Source organism: Euprymna scolopes, chromosome 13, assembly GCF_053919585.1.
Source record: "Euprymna scolopes isolate OS-2025 chromosome 13, ASM5391958v1, whole genome shotgun sequence".
Lineage (NCBI taxonomy): Eukaryota > Metazoa > Mollusca > Cephalopoda > Sepiida > Sepiolidae > Euprymna > Euprymna scolopes.
This window is the reverse complement of record NC_136494.1, coordinates 135,562,488-135,584,330: the sequence shown is the minus strand read 5'-3', so window position 1 is coordinate 135,584,330 and position 21,843 is coordinate 135,562,488. Positions and strand designations below refer to the sequence as shown.

General features: G+C 34.8%; 1 protein-coding gene across 1 annotated transcript in view; it reads left to right on the top strand.

Moving 5' to 3' along the window:
• The window catches only part of LOC145292198 (receptor tyrosine-protein kinase erbB-4-like), a 165,077-nt gene that overhangs the window by 111,550 nt on the left and 31,684 nt on the right, over positions 1 to 21,843 (top strand). Inside the window, exons 6-10 of the mRNA XM_080138508.1 lie at positions 2,708 to 2,846; positions 6,590 to 6,706; positions 11,519 to 11,624; positions 15,958 to 16,119; positions 20,068 to 20,270. Of these exons, the coding sequence (XP_079994634.1) occupies positions 2,708 to 2,846; positions 6,590 to 6,706; positions 11,519 to 11,624; positions 15,958 to 16,119; positions 20,068 to 20,270 (727 nt within the window). The remainder of the gene's footprint in view (positions 1 to 2,707; positions 2,847 to 6,589; positions 6,707 to 11,518; positions 11,625 to 15,957; positions 16,120 to 20,067; positions 20,271 to 21,843) is intronic.

Genomic DNA, 21,843 nt, shown 5'->3' with positions numbered 1-21,843 from the left:
TCATTGTTAATTTATGTAAAATTTGTATTATATGCATATATATATATATATATATATATATATATATATATATACTAGCAAAAGTACCCGTCGTTGACTGAGTTCAAAAGCAGCCTACAGAAAATGGGCTCTGATTTATTAAAGTATGATAGGTTATTAAAAGGAAGGGTTTTAAAAGGAAGGATAGCTTCGAATTAGGGTGTATCAAAACCAAAGCAAAATATGATGAAAGTAAAAATAAGATAGATAAACCCCATAATTTATTATACCATACCTGTTCACACTGAAACACTTATCACAATATGCTGTGGATCTATATTAAAAAAAAACCTTGTTAAACTTTGTGACATATTTCCGTTCTATGGAGGTCAGGCGCGAACGAACACCCCATAATTTTATTATAACATATTTCTTCAAACTGAAACATAATTATGAAAGTATACTTACGCATATAGATATGAAAAGTCTTTATTAAACTTTGTGCCTATTTTCATTCTATGGAGGCCAGGCGCGAACGCAAACCCCCACAATTTTATTATACCATCCATATTTAAGTTAAAACATACTTATCAAAGTATTCTTATGTACATCTATATCAAAAACACTTGTAAACGTTTTTTAAAATTTTTAAATTTTTTATTTCCATACTTTGTGGACCAGGCGCGAACGCAGACACCACAATTCCTGTGTCTCGATAATCTTCTCTCATTATATGCAATCAGTTTTTTAAAATAGTCAACCATATAGGAGCCTATTCGTGACCACACACACACACACACACACACACACACACACACACACACACACACACACACACACACACACACACACACACGGACACACACACAGACATTCAGCTTTATATATATATAAATATATATATATATATTTAAATATATATATATCACACACACAAACACACAGATACATATATATTATTTAATCATAAATATTTTTAATTACCATATGTGTGTGCGTGTGGTCTGTGTGTGTTTAAAATAAGAGGATTTAAAATTCAGTTGTATTTTTGCAAATGGAGAAAGTAATTACCAAGAAGCGATTGGAATCGAGCCCAAATCGTAACCTTTTTATTCGGACATTTAACAAAATTAAAAGCAATAATACTTTTCATGCGTTGGTTAGGTTCAGCACGAAATCACCAAAACGTGCAAAAGCTCTTGGAGAATTGTCTTTTTCTCAGCGAAATGACACTTGACACGTCGGTACTTGACATGAACACTGACAGGAAAAGAAAAGACAACGATAGAAATCAAAAGGATTTTTAGCTAAAAGTAAAATGTCTCAAGCGAAAGATAAAAAGAATCGTTTAATTAAGTTTATACATAAAGGGTCAAATATTCACTTGGAATGAGACAAAATTAATGTCAGATTTGGGATAATTATCAGTCCCCCTTTTTGTTCTAGCACAGTAACCTATCAATAATAGCTGTCTTACACCCACTCACTTATATATATAGTATTAGTAGTAAAAAGCACGGGGAAAATGAAATTAAAACATGACCACGTGCAGATTTTTCTTTTTTCTTTTAAATAAACAAATATTCATTTATTTAAAGTTTCAGTTTTTCAGCTTATAACTAAAGCTCTCATCAGGATTTAAAAAAAAAGCAATACAATACATTTTTTCTTACTTGCCATGATGTCGTTTGGCAAAGTCAGTTTGTCGAAGATGGTGATTGTGTATTGTCCAGTCCAGTCGGTATGCCGGTTCTCGTGCATATGTGTAGCATTAGTAGTCATCCACTTTTTATATATATTATAGTAAATTATGAAAATGTATAAATATAGCAATTAAGTTACAGAGGTTTTTAGTCAGACGTTTTCTATGAGAATGAAATGTAGAAGCCCCTGTGTAGCTTATCATAAATACATTCTCATAGCTTACTACACACATCTACTCACATATAGAGCAATGTTGAAGTAAATACTAAAAAATCTATATCATTTTATGTGGATATATGGAATACTAATATATATATATATATATATATATATATATATATATATATATATATATATACTGTTTTAACAAAAACCAAGACTTCAAGAAATGGGTTGATAGTAACAAAAAGTGTATTTCAATTGTTTCAAGACCATTTCGACAGGTTTATTGTGTAAAACTCGGAAGCTTTCTGTCGACCTCGAGAATATGCATTTCGAACGGTAACCTTTATTTAATCCACAGGGGTAGCTTATTCTCATTCCATCAGCTATTGCTGGGTAAAAGTCTTAAATAATTCGCAATTTTTTTTAGTGTTGCTGCACTGAAGATTGGATCTTCAACCTCCAAATGATTCATATATAATATAATTCTCATATATAATAAGATTCATATATAACATAATATAACTTACAACCGAATTTTATCAAGTACTTTATCCACTACGCCATGTGATGATTCTAGTAGGCATTTTGAGTGCCTTCAATTTATTTTTGTTTTTAGAAGTACAATCTTACTAGTTATTACTATTTAGTACTATAGCTTTCTCAGCATTCTATTCTTCCTTGACGGAACGAGACTACGCTACCTCCATGAATTAAATAAAAGGCTCCGTTCACAATATACACGAAGAAGGCACTGGGAGATATCGGTGGAAACTTTATGCTGAAATAGAAACATAAACGAAGATATTCTTTTGAAAATTATATAATCGTATAATCAAATAATCTATTCTTCCATTGACAGGCTTGCCGAAATTACAATAATGACGGGGAGTGCATTGAGGAATGTCCGTCTACAAGGTCCAACAGGAGGCGACCAAAAGATCAATTGTTCACTCAAAATAAGTTTACATTTGATGACGTGTGTGTCAATGAATGTCCAGGTGAGTAAAAGGTACGAAAAAGGTAAGTATATCATGTTGCCTGTAATAATAATAATAATAATAATAATAATAATAATAATAATAAAGGGTCAAGGAGGATGGAAATATATTGATGAGAGAGAGAGAGAGAAAGAGAGAGAGAGAGAGAGCACTAACTAGGCCTCCACTAGATGGATGCAAAGAGGACTTGGACCTTAGAGAGCCTCATTGCCACTTAAATTCCAGTGAAGACCAATGGTTATTGTCAGCGAGAAATCAATGGTAAGCCGTTGTTGCGATGATGCAAATTCATTTGCAAGTGTGATTGAAAGAGATGGAGAGTCCTGGAAATCTGGAAAGACTTGTTGTTACTCAGACTCCAAGGAAGATCATCGGTTGTTGTCAGTAATCGATGATGATGACCTGTGTGAGAACTCCTAGTGAGTACAAAAAAGAACAATGAGCAAAACAGGCACTCGAAAGCAATGAAAGTCAATTCTACAAAAGTATAAATGCAGAACAAAAACAAAACAAGCGAACCCGACAGAAATTAACTCTACTGGAGCAAGATATGGGGAAAACGATGAGACCAAAATAAAAATGCCAATGGTTACAAACATGAGAAAAAAGTACAGCAAATTGAAGAAGGAACAGAAAACAAAATCAGCGAGGAAACACTCAAAAGAACCCCAAGAAAAATGGCAAACCGAAAAAGACCTGGTAAGAATGGAATAGACACATGCTGTTTAAAAAAATGACGACTCTGCATAAAAGGCTAATTCAAAACCCGAAAAGATGTATCTACGAAGCACGATGCCAGAATGGATGATCAGAGATAGAATTACACTGATACAAAAAACACACACACAGAAAAGGGAACCGTCCGCAGCAACTACAGGCCTATAACCTGCTTTTTTTTACAAGGTATTCACTACTTATCAAGGCCCGGAAGCTACTCAGGGATAAGGATTATTGCGTGTACAGTAATCAATGGGATAGTATCGTAGTAATCGTTAGTATTGGAGATTTGATAAAGTGGAATTTGTTTATGTTGGACTTGAAGACATCCAGGTTGAAGTCAGGTGGGAAACAGGCAAACGGAAGAGACCAACTATTTAGAAAATCTTACTAACTATTTAGAAAATCTTAACACAACTAAGAGAACAAATTTACCACTCCCTTAATAATTGTGGATTACTTCTCGATGAATTGAAAGGATATTAAAAAGAGAGAAGAGGGATACGTGATCTGCTATACAAAGAACAACAATTCTGATGAGGTAAAAAATAGAATAAAGAACATAGCAAAAGCATGGATCGATTAAAAAACGTATGACAGGATTCCCCAAGCATGCAAGACAGAGTGGTTGAAGGTGTACAAAATACCAGATAATATTAATAATTTGATTGAAAAAGCATTGAGAACACGGAAACTTAAACTGCTGAAGCTTAAGCTGAAAGACAATACATAACTAAGATAATAAATGCAAAGAATTATTTTCCAAGGAGATTCTGTATTACCACTACTGTTCATTATAGCTATGGTGTCTCTTAACAAAATACTAACGAAATGCTACGCCGCCACAAGTTTACTAATGCAAATGAAAGAATGAACCATCTATTGTATATGAACGCTCAGAAACTTTAAAGCACGTTTATAACCACTCTTTCTATATGATGTTTTCCTTATTGAATTGACAAAGAAATTCATATGTACATATATTTATTGTATTTCATCTTAAATTTCTTCATATATATGAGGCCAAATTTTAGTATTTATAAATGTCAAATGCGAACGCAAACCCGACAGTATTATTGGCATAAATAAATTATAAGAAAAATGATTTATTTAAAAAATATGCGTTTACATCTTATATATATATATATATATATATATATATATATATATATATATATATATATATATATACATATATAGTGTGTGGCGCAAAAGTCACACATTATTTTGTAATCAGTAATAACTTTAAATTTTGCAGATAAAACATTGAAAATTGTTATGGAAAAATTAATAGCTCAGCAATGAACCAAAATTATTGAGCTTTATTTCGAAAATCATCGTTCGATAATATTGACTAAAAAAGCCTATCGTTGGCATTATAATATCAGGCAAGCTCTCAATCAGATCACAATTGACCGTCTTGTGAAACGGTATTGGCAGTATGGCTCAGTCAGCAATCTTCCACGAACTGACAGACCTCGTTCAGTACGTACAGCTGAAAATGTAACACTTGTAGAGGACAGCATTGCTAAAAACTCAGACACTTCAACTCGAAGACGGGCCACTCAGATTGGGATGTCCAGAAAGTCCCCTCAAAGAATTATGAGTGAATTGCATATGATTCCATACAAAATTCAAATGGTACAGGCATTGCAGCCGCAGATTTGCAGTTTCGCTTAGCTTATGCTGCTTACATTCAGCAATTAATCAGAGAACAAAATGAATTCATTCATAAGCCGATAATGAGCGACGAAGCACATTTTCATCTGAACGGGTTCATGAATAAGCAAACCTGCCGAACATGGGCAATTGAAGATCAAAGAACCATTTATCAGCGTGAATTGCATTCAATAAAATATACCGTATGGTGTGGTCTTTTCTCGGAAATAGTGATAGGTCCTTATTTCTTCGAAAATGAAGAAGGTGTTGCGGTGACGGCTACTGAGCAGCGGTATCAGCAAATGATTGAAAATTGTTTAAGATTAGCTATTCAGGACAACCCGGAAATGTGGTTCCAACAAGATAGATCGACTACCCACACTTTCTGTTAAAATATGGCGCTTCTAAGGGGATTGTTTGGCGACCGTTTACTGAGCAGATTTTCTGGTTTAAACTGCCCTCCACGTTCACCGGTTTTGACAGCCCCTGACTTTTTCCTTTGGGGTTATCTTAAAGAAAGGGTATATGTGAAGAATCCAAGAATAATCCAAGACATAAAAATATCAGACATGAAATCCGATAACTAGAGCCTGTTATTTTAAGAAATGCAATGAAAAATGCTATAACTAGACCCTGTCGCAAATAAAGCCGAAAATGGTGGCCATTAAAAGCATTTCTCTCTCTATATATATTTCTCTCTCTCTCTCTCTCTCTCTCTCTCTCTCTCTATATATATATATATATATATATATATATATATATATATATATGTGTGTATATATAAATATATGTATATTCCTTTAATCTTCTCTCCAAAAAGAGAGGAAAAGGGGAGAACAGGAGAGGAAAGAAAGAGAAATGGGGAGCCAGATGACCGGTTTCGACCCTCGCTGACGATACAGCTTTGAGAAGCGAGGGTGGAAACCGGTCAGCTGGCTTCCCAGTTCTCTTTCTTTCCTCTCCTGTTCCTCCCTTCCCCTTCTTTTTGGAGAGAAGATTAAAGGAATATATATATTTCATAGCTCCTGGAACTTTTGGATAAGATCAAAGAGTAGCATCTATTCTTCAACAACATCAACACCATTTGATACCGGAAGGTTTCATGTAATTATCTCCCTTGAAAAAAAATGATGGAGAGACATACTAACAAAGAAAGTGTCGCTTATATTATAAGTAGATTACGACTTTCTGTTTATATTATACAACACTTTTGGGGGTAGATTGGACACAAAACGCTGAGTCTATACAGTAATATTTTCGATTTGTGTAGATTTTATAGAATTTTTAAACGTCCTGAAGCACTAAAATAGCGCATTCCTATTCGTTATATTATTTGCATTATTTTTTCTTTTTAATTATCTTAACAGATTACACGTATCAGTATGATGACACATGCGTATTGGCTTGTCCCCGAGGAACTACACCAATGAAAATAAATCCACTTTCTGCTCGGGTGTGCACCAGGTGTAAAAAGTGTGCCAAAGGTAAATATACATGAATGTACGAGGGTTGTTCCAAAAAAGTTGAAGAGCTACTAAGGTGGGAGTGGTGCAATTAAAACAAGCAATCTCCCGAATTTATTCTCCTACATAGTGATTATCATTCTAAATACACTTTGCCTGTGAAGAACGATGGCTGAGCATGGGCATCTGGAGCGTGCGTTTGTCTCCAAATACTTTGAATACAAATATTAAATACAAAAAGTCGTTCTAAAAGTAAAGAATCCTATTTTTCTACTCTAAAGTTGAAGAGCTACGAAGACGGGAGCAATCTCATAAAAACGAGCAATCTTTTGTGTTCCAGAATTGTTTTTCTATACATAATCACCACTATTCTCAATGTAAAAAATGGTGTTTTCGATGATATTGTGAGAAATTTTATTCTAAAATTATTTTGGAAAACTTATGTTGGAAAACTGCTTCTGTGGTACCAGTATTCAAGAATTCTGGCGAAAGAACTGACCCATTAAATTATCGCCCTATTAGCCTCCTCCCACTTTTTGCCAAAATATTTCAGATATTTAACCATGCTCTAGTCCAGCACCATGCTCTAGTTCAGTTAACCATGCTCTAGTCCAGATATTTAACCATGCTCTAGTCCAGCACCTTACAGATGCTAAACTTCTGACCGACCAAAAATATGGATTTAGACAAGCCCGTTCCACGGCAGACATCCTCACTGTAATCTCTGAACGCATATACCATTCACTGGACAAAGCGGGAGAGGGCAGAGCGGTAGCTCTGGATATATCCAAGGCTTTTGACAGGGTATGGCATGAGGGTCTCCTCAGGAAGATTAGATCATACGGTATCACTGGTAGAATACTTAACATAATTAAATCCTTCTTAGATAAGAGAAAAATCCAGGTTGTCCTCGACGGTCGTACATCTAAACAATATGATATAAATGCAGGAGTGCCTCAGAGGTCTATCCTTGGACCTCTGCTGTTCCTGATATTCATAAATGACCTCCCCGACCAAATTGCCTCTGAGATGGGTATATATGCTGATGACACCACACTCTATAGCAGGCACGACAGGAAAACAAATGAACATATATCTAAAGTAATGGAAGAAACACTAGAGGATGACCTCCAATCAGTAGTGGAATGGGGACAAAAATGGATGGTCGCGTTCAATGCCGCCAAGACTAAACTGGTTTCATTCAATAATTACAAGAAACCTTCTCTACCACCTATAGCAATGGCCAACGACTTTATCTGAGAGTACGTCTTTCAAGCTCCTTGGCCTAATGTTCACAGGAAACATGAGTTGGAACAATTACATCGAGGGGATTGCCAGGGCCGCTGCGAGGAAGGTGGGCTCCCTCTACCGTGCTAGAAAACTACTAACACCCGAAAGTATCCTGTACCTCTATAAGGCAACCATTCGCCCATGTATGGAGTATTGCTGTCATATTTGGGTTGGTGCATCGGCTACTAGTCTCTCGCTCCTTGACAGGGTTCAAAAGAGAGTCGCGAATCTGATAGGCCCTAAACTGGCATTTAAGCTTCAGCCTTTGTCCCATCGACGAAACGTTGTATCCCTCTGCCTGTTCTACAAGTATTATAATGGTGAATGCTCTGATGAACTGCAAGCACTTGTGCCCCCACGACGTAAACACCCTCGACAGACCCGACAAGCTGCAAAATCCCACCCCCACACTGTAGAGATCCCTAGATGTAAAAGATCTTTCTACTCCAGTAGTTTCTTCCCCAGAACTGCTAGACTTTGGAATTCCATTCCAGGTCACTGCTTCCCCAACTGTACTGACATGCATAAGTTCAAGTGCAACGTGAACCAACATCTTGCTGCCCAAATCCCTACATAGTACCCCAGTAGATGTTTCCCCTGATAGTAGCCCCCTACACCAAAGTGGCAATGTGCCTTGTATGGGGTGAAAATGTAATAATAAAAAAAAAATTTCTGACTGCAATATTAACTTAAGTCCTGAGTAAATATAAAAGTATTGAAACGTTGATCGATAGACGTACAGCCCTTCAAATGTTTTCATAATTTTATTTATTTATATATAAGCTCTGCGCAAGTATTGAGCACTCTCGAAAAATATTAGTTTTAGTTCATGTTAAAAATATACTTAAAATTAATTAGTTAATTATATATATATTAATCAATTATATATATATATTTTTTTTTTCAAAAACCAGCATTTCTTCAGACTTTATGAATAAAAACACTCTTGACAATAGAACATTGTTTGTAAGATTAATATTTAAACGTGGAGGTTACCCCAAGGGTAGATGTTTCTCACGTGCTTTTTTCGTTTGGGGAATTTTTCTTTCTTTTTCTTTCGCTTCAAACAATGTTCTATTGTCAAGAGTGTTTTTATTCATAAAGTCTGAAGAAATGCTGGTTTTTGAAAATTTTCAAATGTTTGAAATTGTCGACTGGACATGGAAACTATTGTAACGTAAAATGAAATAAACTTTTTGTTGCCATCAACACCTTTTTTGAATGTCTTGATTTTGCTTACACAGTATATTAATGCTCAATTATGAAATACTAGCGGGATGTACCCGGCGTTTCTCGAGTATTTGAAGGTGTGTGTGTGTGTTGGGGTAGGAGGTAGATCAAAACAACCCTGTTAAAAAAAAACGTTGGCCGGGTGTTTGGAGGTGTAAAAGAAAAAAAAGTTTTAGTAGAAAGGTAGGCTTGAATCCCGAACCTTTGACGCGGAGGTGGAAAGGAAATGGAAAAAAACCTGCGACCTTACCATCTCGACCACGGGAATAGATAAGTGTGTTAAGTTGACGTTTATAAAGTGAAATTAACAGGTGCGAGAACGTTAAGTCGCGTGATGTTTGACCTAGTTTTGCGCTGGAAGCCAGTTTCTGTTTTCTCCGCTACGCGGCGATAAAAAATATCTCGAAAATACCTTGAGTCGAGTAAATTAAAGATAGCTGCGACCCGAGTTCCTTAGTCGTAGATATTGTTTAGACAGCATATAAAAAGTTTTAAGAAGGAGCGAGCCAACCGAGAATCACGACGAAAAAAACCCTTTTGTAGACATACACAAAAAGCGAACACACACACATACATACATACACACATTTTCGCTTTTATATATATAACTAGCGGTTAGTTGCCCGAGTGTTTGTAGGTGTGTGTGGTTGTTAATGAAAAGCTAAGAATAAGCGAATTAAAAAGAAAGAAAACATAAAACGGAAGCGAGGGGGTACCCGGGGGGGGGTAATCAAAACATCGAAAAAAAAAAGACAAAAAAAACTAACGTAAGGCAAACGAACGAAGTTAAATGTAAAAATCGAAAAAACAAAAACAAAAAGGAAAACAGAAAAACGAACGTTAAAAAAACACGTGAAAAATGGCTTAAATAAACCTGTTTCGATATTAAAATTTAAAAAATCGGTGGGTAACCGGGTGTTTTTGGGTGTGTGTGGTCGGTGGAGGGTGTTAATGAAAAACTAAGAATAAGCGAAGTAAAAAAAAAAAAAACAGAAAAACGAACGCTACGTGAAAAATGGCTTAAATAACCCTGCTTCAATATTTAAATTTAAAAAATTGAAAAAAAGACATCTCACACCAAACCCAAAACGTTTAGATAATGAACCAACGCTCTAACCAACTGAGCTAACGCGACGTACATGAAATTTAGTTAGTTCTTCAACTATTTAAACTAAATCAGGTCATGACGTCATCTGACGCATGCGTAGAACTGGTCGTTGTCATGAGAGGACAGTTTTTATTGACTCCCCCCTGTAGAAAGTTGTCGATTTCAGGGTGAAAAAATTAACGTTTTTGGCAAATTTTTCGATATTTTTCGGGCGAAGGATGGAGCTTCAATATACTACCAAGTTTGTTAATTTTTGTTCAGTCTATCGAAAGTTTCTAGCGGACACACAAACACACATACATACATACATACATACATACATACATACATACAAACATATATACATACATACACACATTTTCGCTTTTATATATATAGATGATAATTTTGTAGCTTACTTTTTAAGTCATCTCTTTTTAGCTTAAAACTTATTGGTATATGAAAATTTACTGGATTACACGAACTCAGTATATATATATATATATATATATATATATATATATATATATATATATATATATATATATATTAGCATGGGTGCCCGGCCCGGGTGTTTGGAGGTGTACGTTGAACAGAAAAACAAAACAATAAAGGTCAATTTTTTAACTTTGACCCCTATTATTACCCCTTAACATTTGCCTGTTTGTGTGTCTGTCTGTGTGTGTACATTTCCCTACGCTATAACTCTCTCAATTTAAAGTCTATAGACTCGAAATTTGATATACAGGATACTGAGATTTGGGGAAATCTGTGTGATTTGTTTTCGGTCAGAAATTTGGCTGTTTAGGGTTCAAAGTTCAACAATTTGACCTTTGAGAACTCTACCAAACTCCTCCGATAATTTTGGGTCTAAACACTTGAAATTTTAGATATAGGTTCCTTTGACAGGAATCTTACTTAATAACTTGATTTGAGCCCAAACAATAAATGTTAAGGGGTAATCATAGGGGTCAAAGTTAAAAACAATTTGACCTTTGCGGTCTCTAGCAAATTACTCAGACAATTTCTTGTCTAAATATTTGAAATTTTACTTAAAGGGTATTCAGAGATAGGGCAAGCTTTTTAATCGGTGTGGGTTGAAAATTATTAGTTACCAATAAGATCACAATTAGTGAAAAAGATCGTTATCTCAATAAGTATGTTCCACTTATTCAGTGTATGTTTCTGTTTATAATTATACAAGTGTAATTTTAATTATATTTTAGAATGTGTCTTCGAAGAAGATTTTGTCCATGCCGGTAACATTGATTTGCTAAAGGACTGCGTCATCGTCAAAGGTCATTTGGCCATTGTGGAAGCAACATTCAAAGGGTGAGTAATCTCCCTTTAATCTGAACTTATTAAACCTCTTCTTTTTCTTATTCCCTACTTCGTCTCACACGTCGTTTATCAGTGATTTCTCGCTAATAATTGCCATTGCTTTTCTATAGAAGTTGAGTTACATTAAGCCGCCAGTTCTCTTCCTAACCTTCCAGTGGTGTTTCCCACCCCACTCTCTTACTCTTACTCACTTCCCTGTGTTTTTTATTGAGACTTCACTGCTGAGCAAAGTCCTGATACTATTTGAGGAAAAAGGTTATTGTTGTAATAAAATGTATAATATATTGGTATGATATAAGGATATGATATAAAGAAAATTGGAAGGTTCTACTTATAGGCACTGACGATCGGAACTGAACAATCAAATTGAGCCATGTTCTGCTAACAACCAATCAAAAACCGGAATTGCTCCATAAAAATATTGAATCTTTTCAAATTTCGGCATATAATTAATAATTTTTCGTGTCCACATGAGAAAGATCTTTACTCTTTGTCTGCAAACTTTTAAAATTCAAGACTTATACAGATTAGATACACACCAAAACCTTTTTCATCTCCAAGATATACAGATTAGCTACACATCAGAAACTCTTCTGAAATTAAACATGGCTTTCAATTCAGCGTTTATAAATATTACCATTTGGAAGATGATTCTCGCCATGAAAGGACTGTTCAGAATGTGGAGTAAGAGCTAAATAAGAAATATAGCATCTGTTATCTATGTTATTACTTAAGAAATATAGCATCTATTATACGTTAACAAGTATTTGTTTACATTAGATTTGAAGACGACCATGTTGAAATCCACAGGGAAGCAAGTTTGGATATTTTCTTCCACAGAACAGATGTTTCTTCATTTCTTCGTTTCTGTTTTTGGTACAGACAGAGAAAGGAAAGGTCTTTGTTGTTGTTAGACGAGTCCTTGCTTTGAATGTTTTACAGGAGGGGTCAGGGATTGAAGCTGAGTTGAGCAGTAAAGAGAAGCCACAAACATGTCTTTTGTATGAAAAAAGATACAGGAGGAAGAAGAAATCAATTCCTCACTAGATTGCAAAGCCGATTTTGTACTTTGTCAGAGCAACAGAAATTGCTCAGAGTAAATCTACAAAGATATGTCAGCAATATTTTATCTAAGGACGTACCTACTTTTTATACTATAAAATTGCATCAGGTGTAATGTACTTTCAGGAGCGTTAGGATTATCTAACAAATTTCCCAGACACCTCTGATAGTGTAGATGCAGCAATTTACTTAGATTCGAGTGTCTAAATCAATGATGTTAATGTCCACCACAGATAGTGACTTAGTTTCTCGAATTACACTAACACAACTGATAACAGCACTTCTAGCGTTCTCTACTGCATATTCCATTTTAAAAGTTGTGACTTTCCACGACCCGTTCCCAGATTATGAAGATCAGCAATCCTCAATTGTCAGCCTCTGACAACGCTGCTCAAGGTTTGTATGTAAACTTTCGCGCCTTACTTAGCAGTGTGCAAATAAAGTAACAAAATAGGCCAAAGTAGACATAAAGTAGATATCCCTACGCGGACATTATATAACAAGCCCCTTTCTCTTAAATTTTTCAATTGTTATTGCGCGTAAGTAACAACTATTCTGTCGATTCAATCGTTGTAATCGACTACAAATAGAAAAAAAAATATAGCATTAAGGAGCAATTACAGGAGTTTAATGGACGCAACTAAAAATAAGTATAGAGAGATGATCAGAGAAGGCTATTAAGTGGTAGAAAATAAGAATTTTCTTTTTCATGGATAATCTATAATAGCGTTGGCTTTACTTGTTTTGATTGTTCTCATCTTAAGTGTTATTTGTGCAACATTTCAGTTTGGTTGGAGATCGTGCACACACACAAACTCAAAGTTAGCAGAGAACAAAGAAAATACCAGGTTGGACTTGTGTACACACAATGACCTCTGATGGAACAAAGAGATCCCGGTCGGACTTGTACACATATTGACCTCTGATGGAACAAAGGAAGAAATTGTCAATAAAAGCAAGAAGTCCGATGATAACAGGAGAGAGATAGAGAGAGATAGGTGGGGGGGGAGAGAAAGAAAGGGAAAGAGAGAGAAAGAAAGAGAGAGAAAGACGGAGAGAGACGTACTATCGTTACATCGTTAGTTCGTCAACTCCAACCTCACCTTTCACTATCCTTGCTCGACACGTGCGACGACCACTGACAGAAAAAATAATAATTAAACGAAAATCATTTCTTTATGAAAACCATTTCTTTATGAATTTCTTTACGTCTCTGTGTTTGATTGCCAAAACGGCTGGATCAAGCAGAGTGTATATATTTTTTAGCAGCACGAATCTTTGTAAAAATGCAACAAACATGATTATATATACGTGACAGCGATAAACAGATAAATCGTTACAGAGAAAACCAACTACACAGCAATCTCATAATAGTTTACTTCTGCATTTTTCAGATAGATTCGTATTCGGTACAAGTTCTCGCACAGGTCATCATCAGAGCTTGCTTACTGATAATAATCGATGGTGTTTTCTGGAGTCTGGGTGACAAAAAGTCTCCCTAGACTTCTTGTACTTTCCATCTCTTTCGATAACATTTGCAAATGGATTTGCGTTATCGCTATTTTTTGTTTTTCTTCTGTTGCAATTTCCATGTGATTTATTAACGTTTAAAGTTTATGTTAAGCTGTTTTTATCAACACCATTTGCTGCGTAGTTTTACTCTTCCCATTGATTCTTATTTCTTCTCGCCTTTTTCTTTCCAAATTCTTTGAAACTGATCCCTGTTCTACCGTTAGTGGTATTATATCGACATTTTTCACGTTCCATATTCCTTTTTAGTTCTTTTTAGCAAGTTCCGTGTATTTTGTTTCGTTTTTCGTTTTAATAATAATAATAATAATAATAATAATTATTATTATTATTATTATTATTATTATTATTATTATTATTATTATTTCACTAGGAGCTTCACAAAGGCCATCAAAGAACATTGAGAACAACCTATGGTATTCCCTGGAGTTTGACTGACAAAATTATTCCCAGATTTTCAATACTCTCCATCTCTTTCGATAACATTTGCAAATGGATTTGCGTTCTCGCAACAGTTATTTACAGTTGATTTCTCGTTGGTAATGATAGTTAGCCTTCACTGGAATTTAAATGGCAATAAATCTCTCCAAGGTCCTAGTCCGCTTCGCACTAATCCAGTGGAGGTTTCGTTAATTATTTCTCTCCTCGGTCTTTTCATCCTCTTTGATCCTCCACTTCTATTCTGTGTGGTGTCAGTTGATACAACGCTACATTTTTTGTGTTGTTTCTAAGGATTATTGTTACAATTATTCGGCTCCAATTTTCTCAGATCCATGTAATGTTCTTCTATCTTTTTGTTTTACTTTGACTGCAATTTCTATATGCCCAGTTATCGTTCGTAGCTCTTGTGTATTAATCTCTACATTCAAGACTTTTTCTTAATATTTCAGCCGTTTTCATTATTGTTATATCTCCTCAGCCGTTCCCCTTATTCCAATCTCTCACATTCTTTTTTTTAAGTTTTTCGAAATTGTTCTTCGTGCTCCTACTATTATTGGTGTTATCTTGACATTCTTCATCTTCCATATTCCTTTCAGCTCTCTGCTCACTTGAATATATTTGTTTTGCTTCTTCGCCTCCTTGAGAATCATCTTGTGGTCTGCTGGAATGGCGAAATCTACGATCTACCAGGACTTTTCTCTCTTGTTAACTATTATGCCATTTGGTCTTGTTGCTTAAGTGGGATTACCTGTTTGTACATCCATGTCCCATAGGAATTTGTCAACAAAAACGAAGTCTTTTTTTTACATACGTGCCCGGTCGCTGGTCTTTCCTGTTTTATTATCGCTTTTCTATGTGTGGACCATGATCCCTTGTGGTCGTTTATCTCTGTTTAACACAAGACGAATATCATGCATGGAAACACAATGAGGATTTGTTGATTTTCAAAGGTTTTATTTAGAAAAAGGGTTGTTTATGGAAGAATCTCTACTTACTGGCATAAGGTCATAATGTTATAACAGATCTAGTTCAATCAATCAGCCGCTCTCTTATATCACACTCCAGCTTTTTATGTAACATTCTCTCTTGATCCAAATAAAACGGCAATTGCTAATTCGTGAAATCAGTGTTGTAAACGATTTAACCGATTTTTCAATTAAAAAATATAAGACATTTTATTCTCACTAGAGATGATAATTTGAACAAATGTTTCGAATGAAATATTTATATTTTTCTTTAGTTTTTTTATTTTCTTAAATAATTTAGTTTAATCTTTTACTTTTTTTACTAGGGACACGTACCACAAAGTTCCCCCGATGAGTCCAAATCGGTTAGATGTGCTGGAATCAATCAAAGAAATTACCCAGTTTCTATATGTGTCAGACACGCCGGCAAGAATCACAAGTCTGAGGATGCTGAGAAATCTTCAGATTATTGACGGACAAAAGACACTGTAAGTAGTTTTGGTGACTATCGTTTAGAAAAACGGGTTTAAATACGAAGGAATCAGTTTGCACATGACCTCGCATTTATCTGACAAATATGAACGCAAACGTAGATAAACTCCACATACATATAATCTATACACATATAAATGCACGCGCGCGCGCGCGTGTGTGTACGTGTGTGTGTGTTTGGAACGGTCTCAATCAAACTATTCTGTCAATTTTTGATCTACAGACTTGAAACTTCACATATAGAGAGTTCAGATTTAAGGAACAAGTTCGATTTGGCTTTTAGTCGGTAAAATGGCTTTTAAGGGGTCAAAGTTGCAAATTTGTAACTTGGCAATCGTAAGTCAAATTAAAGTGCTCCCCTAAGCAAACGTATATATATATATATATATATATATATATATATATATATATATATATATATATATATATATATATAATGCCGGAAAAAAGAAAGTCCAAAACTGCAAATTTAAGCTAACTTGAATGTAATTGTTTAAACAACCTATACCTCCTGTGATTCGCCTTTTATTCCTCTATAAATCAAATGAGGTATAGTTTTTTTTTAAATAGCTACATTAAATGTAGCTTAAATTTGCAGTTTTTGAAAAAAATTACAAGTGCCGCCTGTGTATATATACATTAAAATGCTTTAATTTTTTAAGATTTGATATCCATCTGTCATTATGTTATCTGAAGAGCTGAATGCGCCGATCTCATATTGTATTTTAAAACTTTGGAATTCACAAAGTACAATATAATAATCAATAGAGAATTGGCTGTATAATAATAAATACGAAATCTGCATGAATTAAAATATAATAATTAAGCATTTTGTACGACCGGGCAACAATGGGCGGTCTGCTAGTATATATATATATATATATATATATAGAGAGAGAGAGAGAGAGAGAAAGAATGATGAATAGATAGATATAAACACACACACATATATGTCGCTCTGTCATAAAATACGCTTAAAGATGATATTTTAATTCATGCAGATCTTGTATTTATTATTATAAAGCCGATCCTCAATTGATTATTATATTGTAACCAATATATATTAGCGATTTCAAAAGGTACAAAGAAATGACTTGAGTTACATCAAATAGAATCAAAATCAAAATATTTAGCGCCTCAGCCTTAGTCATTACCGTTTGAGCTATCGACACATGAAAAAGAAAAGGTTCAAAATTAAGCGACTTAAAAACCAATTATGTACATTTTCGCATGCACAGAAGTAAAAGTTTGCTCAACTTACTCCTACCAAGCTCATTTTCTTTTCAATTTTAACGCCTTAGCAGCCATTTTTACCGGTTAAAATCAAATAGAATTTGTTCCACAAGTCCAAATCAATATATATCACATTTTAAATCTGTAGACCAAAAATTGAGAAAGGAGTTTGATAGAGACCGTTCATACAAAATGACGAAAATATACATAAATAGAACTGAGCGTAATAGTTTAATGAAAACAATCATCTAATAAAAACATAAAAATTATTAACTAATAAAAGTTCCTTTTTCAAAGGAATATGCAAATTATGAAGTCACTCGCACGTCCATGACTGAGTATATTAAGAAGTTAGTTTTATTAATTTTCAAAAATATAAGTAGTAGGCTTTTAATATCACTGTCAGTGTGACAAAAACTCAACTTCGATTGTGTGGATCACTTTTCCACTCATCATCATGAGCAATCATCAGTACATCTTGTGGGATGTTACACGAGATTTGGTTATTACTTTTTGTGAGGTGAGGATGGGCCCATACAATTTATAATGGTGGTTAATTTTGTCTTATATGAATTCCAATCACGCTTGTATATAAATGGCCTTAATTCACATTTAGACGGGAGTAACACCATAGTACAAGATATTACGTCATACTAACAGGATCTTAACAGATGTCGACTAATTTTAAACAGAACAAATATTCGATTACATTTTTAATTATTCATTTAACCCAAAACTGATTATGCTGGTGCGTCCGATATTTGAGGACATGTGATTGATGAGACAGTAATATCACTTATCACCGTATGAATTCGCTTGTATGTTTGCTTATTTTAGGCAGAAATAAAACGTCTATCGTATACGATTCATTGGATGAATGAAACTACGGGACTAACCTTAAAGTGGGTTTAACAGGCTTCCTCTGGTATTCACAAATTGGTCACTAATCTCGTACTAACCAGGCTGAATGTTGCTTAACTTTGGTGATATAACGAGAACCGGGGTGTCAACTATGCCGTAAATTATACGATTCATTGAGCTAAATTTGTTATTTACCCAACATTGGAACAAAAATGGATTCATACCTTTCCTGACTCTTTTAGTATGAACATAAATACAATAGATCCCGTTTGATCTTATAGTCCGCAATGGTGTTGATTAGGCTAATAACGCCCCCTCCTAGCAGAGAGCGGAACGGAAGGGAGGAGTTGTAATTGTTTAATTCAATGCAACTGATCTAATCTGGTTTAGATTGTTTATTCCACAGGATATAAATTCTGTTGTCCCGGCTTTAAACAACATCCGATAGTGAGAAACTAATTTTAGGCGATCGGAATCATCTAGCATGATTATCGCTCCCAGGTCCATTCCTACCGGAAGTTGTAGTACCTGTCAGAATAGAATCAGTTTTGTGTGTGACACGAAACTGCATTTGGTCGTTTTGATTGTTTTATTTTATGAGATATCAACCGATTTCGGGTTATTCAATGCAGAATCTTATAATTTTTTAAGAACGTTTTTTATGCTCTAAGTTGTTTATATCTTCGGAGATTTATTTATTGTGCTTTACTTGGGCGTTTTGTAGAAAATAAGACGTTTTTGTTATTAGCTTTACAGAATATGCAAAGGGAAAAGAAAAACTAAAATCACTGTTTGTTGTATGCCAGGAAGCCGATATTTTCAGACAGCCTGATCTGGCAGCACCAGAAAAACTGCATCTAAACGTATACACATACATTTACATCGCGAATAACGAGTTTAAGAAAACATCATAAATAAATATTGGCAGGTCTTGAGAACTTGAAGTATATTAATTACTTTTAGGAAAATCTTGAATTCGCCAAAATACAAGATACTTCAAAACAAACAAGTCAATTTTTAGGTCATTTATTAACGACTTATTATAAACAAATCATGTACGCAAGTTGCTATGTGATATCTTAGTAGAACTCACTCAGTGCGCCATGAATAAGAGGTTGTTTGAGTATATCATAAATCGGTTATCAATCACATCAGCAAAAAAGAATAAAGCACAAGTAATATGGCTTTAATTCTACGAGATGAACAGCTGCTGTGCTGATATCATCTAGTGTCAGTGAATCTATTAACGGGAGCTTCGTTAATAGAGCAATAGCTCTTGACATAAAAGCCTTTTATAGTGTTGGGCATAAAGGTCCGCATCAAATCATAAGATTGCCAGATATAGAATACCTAGAAATGTCCTCTGAATCATCCTCTCCTTCTAATAGGTTCATAAAAATAGTTGTTAATGGACAGAAATTACCAATCATCACCATCATTACCAATCATAACCATCATTACCAATCATCACACTGTTGTCTCACCGTCCACCTGACACTCATTTATTCCTTATTATCGAATACCTTGGGGACTTGATAATAGTGACACCTTAGTAAAAAGAATATTTGGGGATTGCAAGTTCATTTTCTTTAATGCTATCCGTACGATAAATGGCTGCAAGTGTTCCGGCAAGATTATTCTTTTGTCTGGGGCAGTCTCCAATCAATCAAACCGGATCCATAGTTTTATATATTTTTTGTTTTACACACACACACACACACACACACACACACACACACACACACACACACACACACACACACACACACACACACACACACACACAGACACACACACACACACACACATATATATTCTTTTCTTTCTTCTGTTATTCTTTTCAAACACAGGAACGGTTACGCTCTAGCGGTTGTATTTTGCAAAAGCCTGCAATCTCTTGGTCTTAATTCCCTACGGCACATTTACAGAGGAAACGTGATGATCCGGAAGAACCCGAACCTGTGTTATGGCCACACAATCAATATGACGCATATGTTTTCCACGTATGAACAAAAGACAGTTATTAAGGATAACAAAGACAGAATGGCCTGCAGTAAGTTTTGCCCATTTTACTTTCAATATATAAACATTTTTTCTTTGTGCAAAAATGCACACACACACACACGTACACACGCATGGAATACGTTTGTGCGTGCGATAATATGAACGTCTTTAGAAACATGTTCAATCACACTACAGTTCCCATTATATATATATATATATATATATATATATATATATATATATATATATATATATATATACTTGCATTTCGGCACGGCGTTGCCCGGGTGTTTTACTGTGTCTGTTAAACAAAAAAAAATGTGGAAGTAGGAAGGAAGGCTCGAAACCGTACCGCGAAGGAGGAAAAGAACGGGGTAAAAACCTAACGTCTATGCTGTTTCGACCACCGCCAAACCGGAAGTGACCTTTTTAAAAATTAAGGCTAGACAATCTAAAGGAGAGGATAACTTTAAAAAATATCGGCGAAAAAAGTGACCCTTCCCTGTAGAAAAGTGCCTAGTTGAAGGGGGAGATATTAATGTTTTTAGCCAATTTTTCGATATTTGCCGTATGAAAGGTCGAACTTCAAAACGATACTGATCTTGGTAAAATCCGTCGCCTCTGTTGAAAGTTTAAGGCAGACATGCAAACATACATACATACGTACATTTATATATTGGTAACTAAAAATTTTCGACCCAAACCGATGAAAAAACTTGCGCTATCTCTGAATACTGTTTATGGAAAATTTCAAATATGTAGACCAGAAATTGCCTGAGTAATTTGGAATAGACCGCAGAGGTTAATTTTTTTAAATTTTGACCACTTTTTTTTTTACCTCTTAACATTTATTCCTTTGGGGTAAAATCAAGTTATTAAGTTAGGTCCATGTCCAATGAACCTATATCTAAAATTTCACGTGTTTAGACCCAAAATTGTCGGAGGAGTTTGGTAGAGTTCTCAAAGGTCAAATCGTTGAACTTTGACCCTTAATCGCCAAATTTCTGGTCAAAACCCGATCACATCGATTTTCGCAAATCTTAGTACCCTGAATATCAAATTTCGAACTTGTAGGCTTAAAATTGACAGAGTTATTGCGTAGGGAAATGTACACAGACACAGACACACACACAGACACGTTCACTTATATATATATATATATATATATATATATATATATATATATATATATATATATATATATTTTACTACACTATATACATTCCGGAAAATCGATATGATCGGTTTTCGGCCAGAAATTTGGCGATTAAGGGTCAAAGTTCAACGATTTAACCTTTGAGAACTCTACCAAACTCCTCCGACAATTTTCGGTCTAAACACTTGAAATTTAAGATATAGATCCATTGGACATGGATCTAACTTAATAACTTGATTTGAGCCCAAAATAATAAATTTTAAGGGGTCATAATATGGGTAAAATTTAAAAAAATTGGCCGTTTTTTTTCTTGCTCAACATACATCTCCAAATACCCGGGCAACGTCGGGCACTCATGCTAATATGTCTATAAAAGTGAACGTGTCTGTATGTCTGTGTGTCTGTGTGTGTACATTTCCCTACGCAAAAACTCTGTCAATTTTAAGTCTACAGACTCGAAATTTGA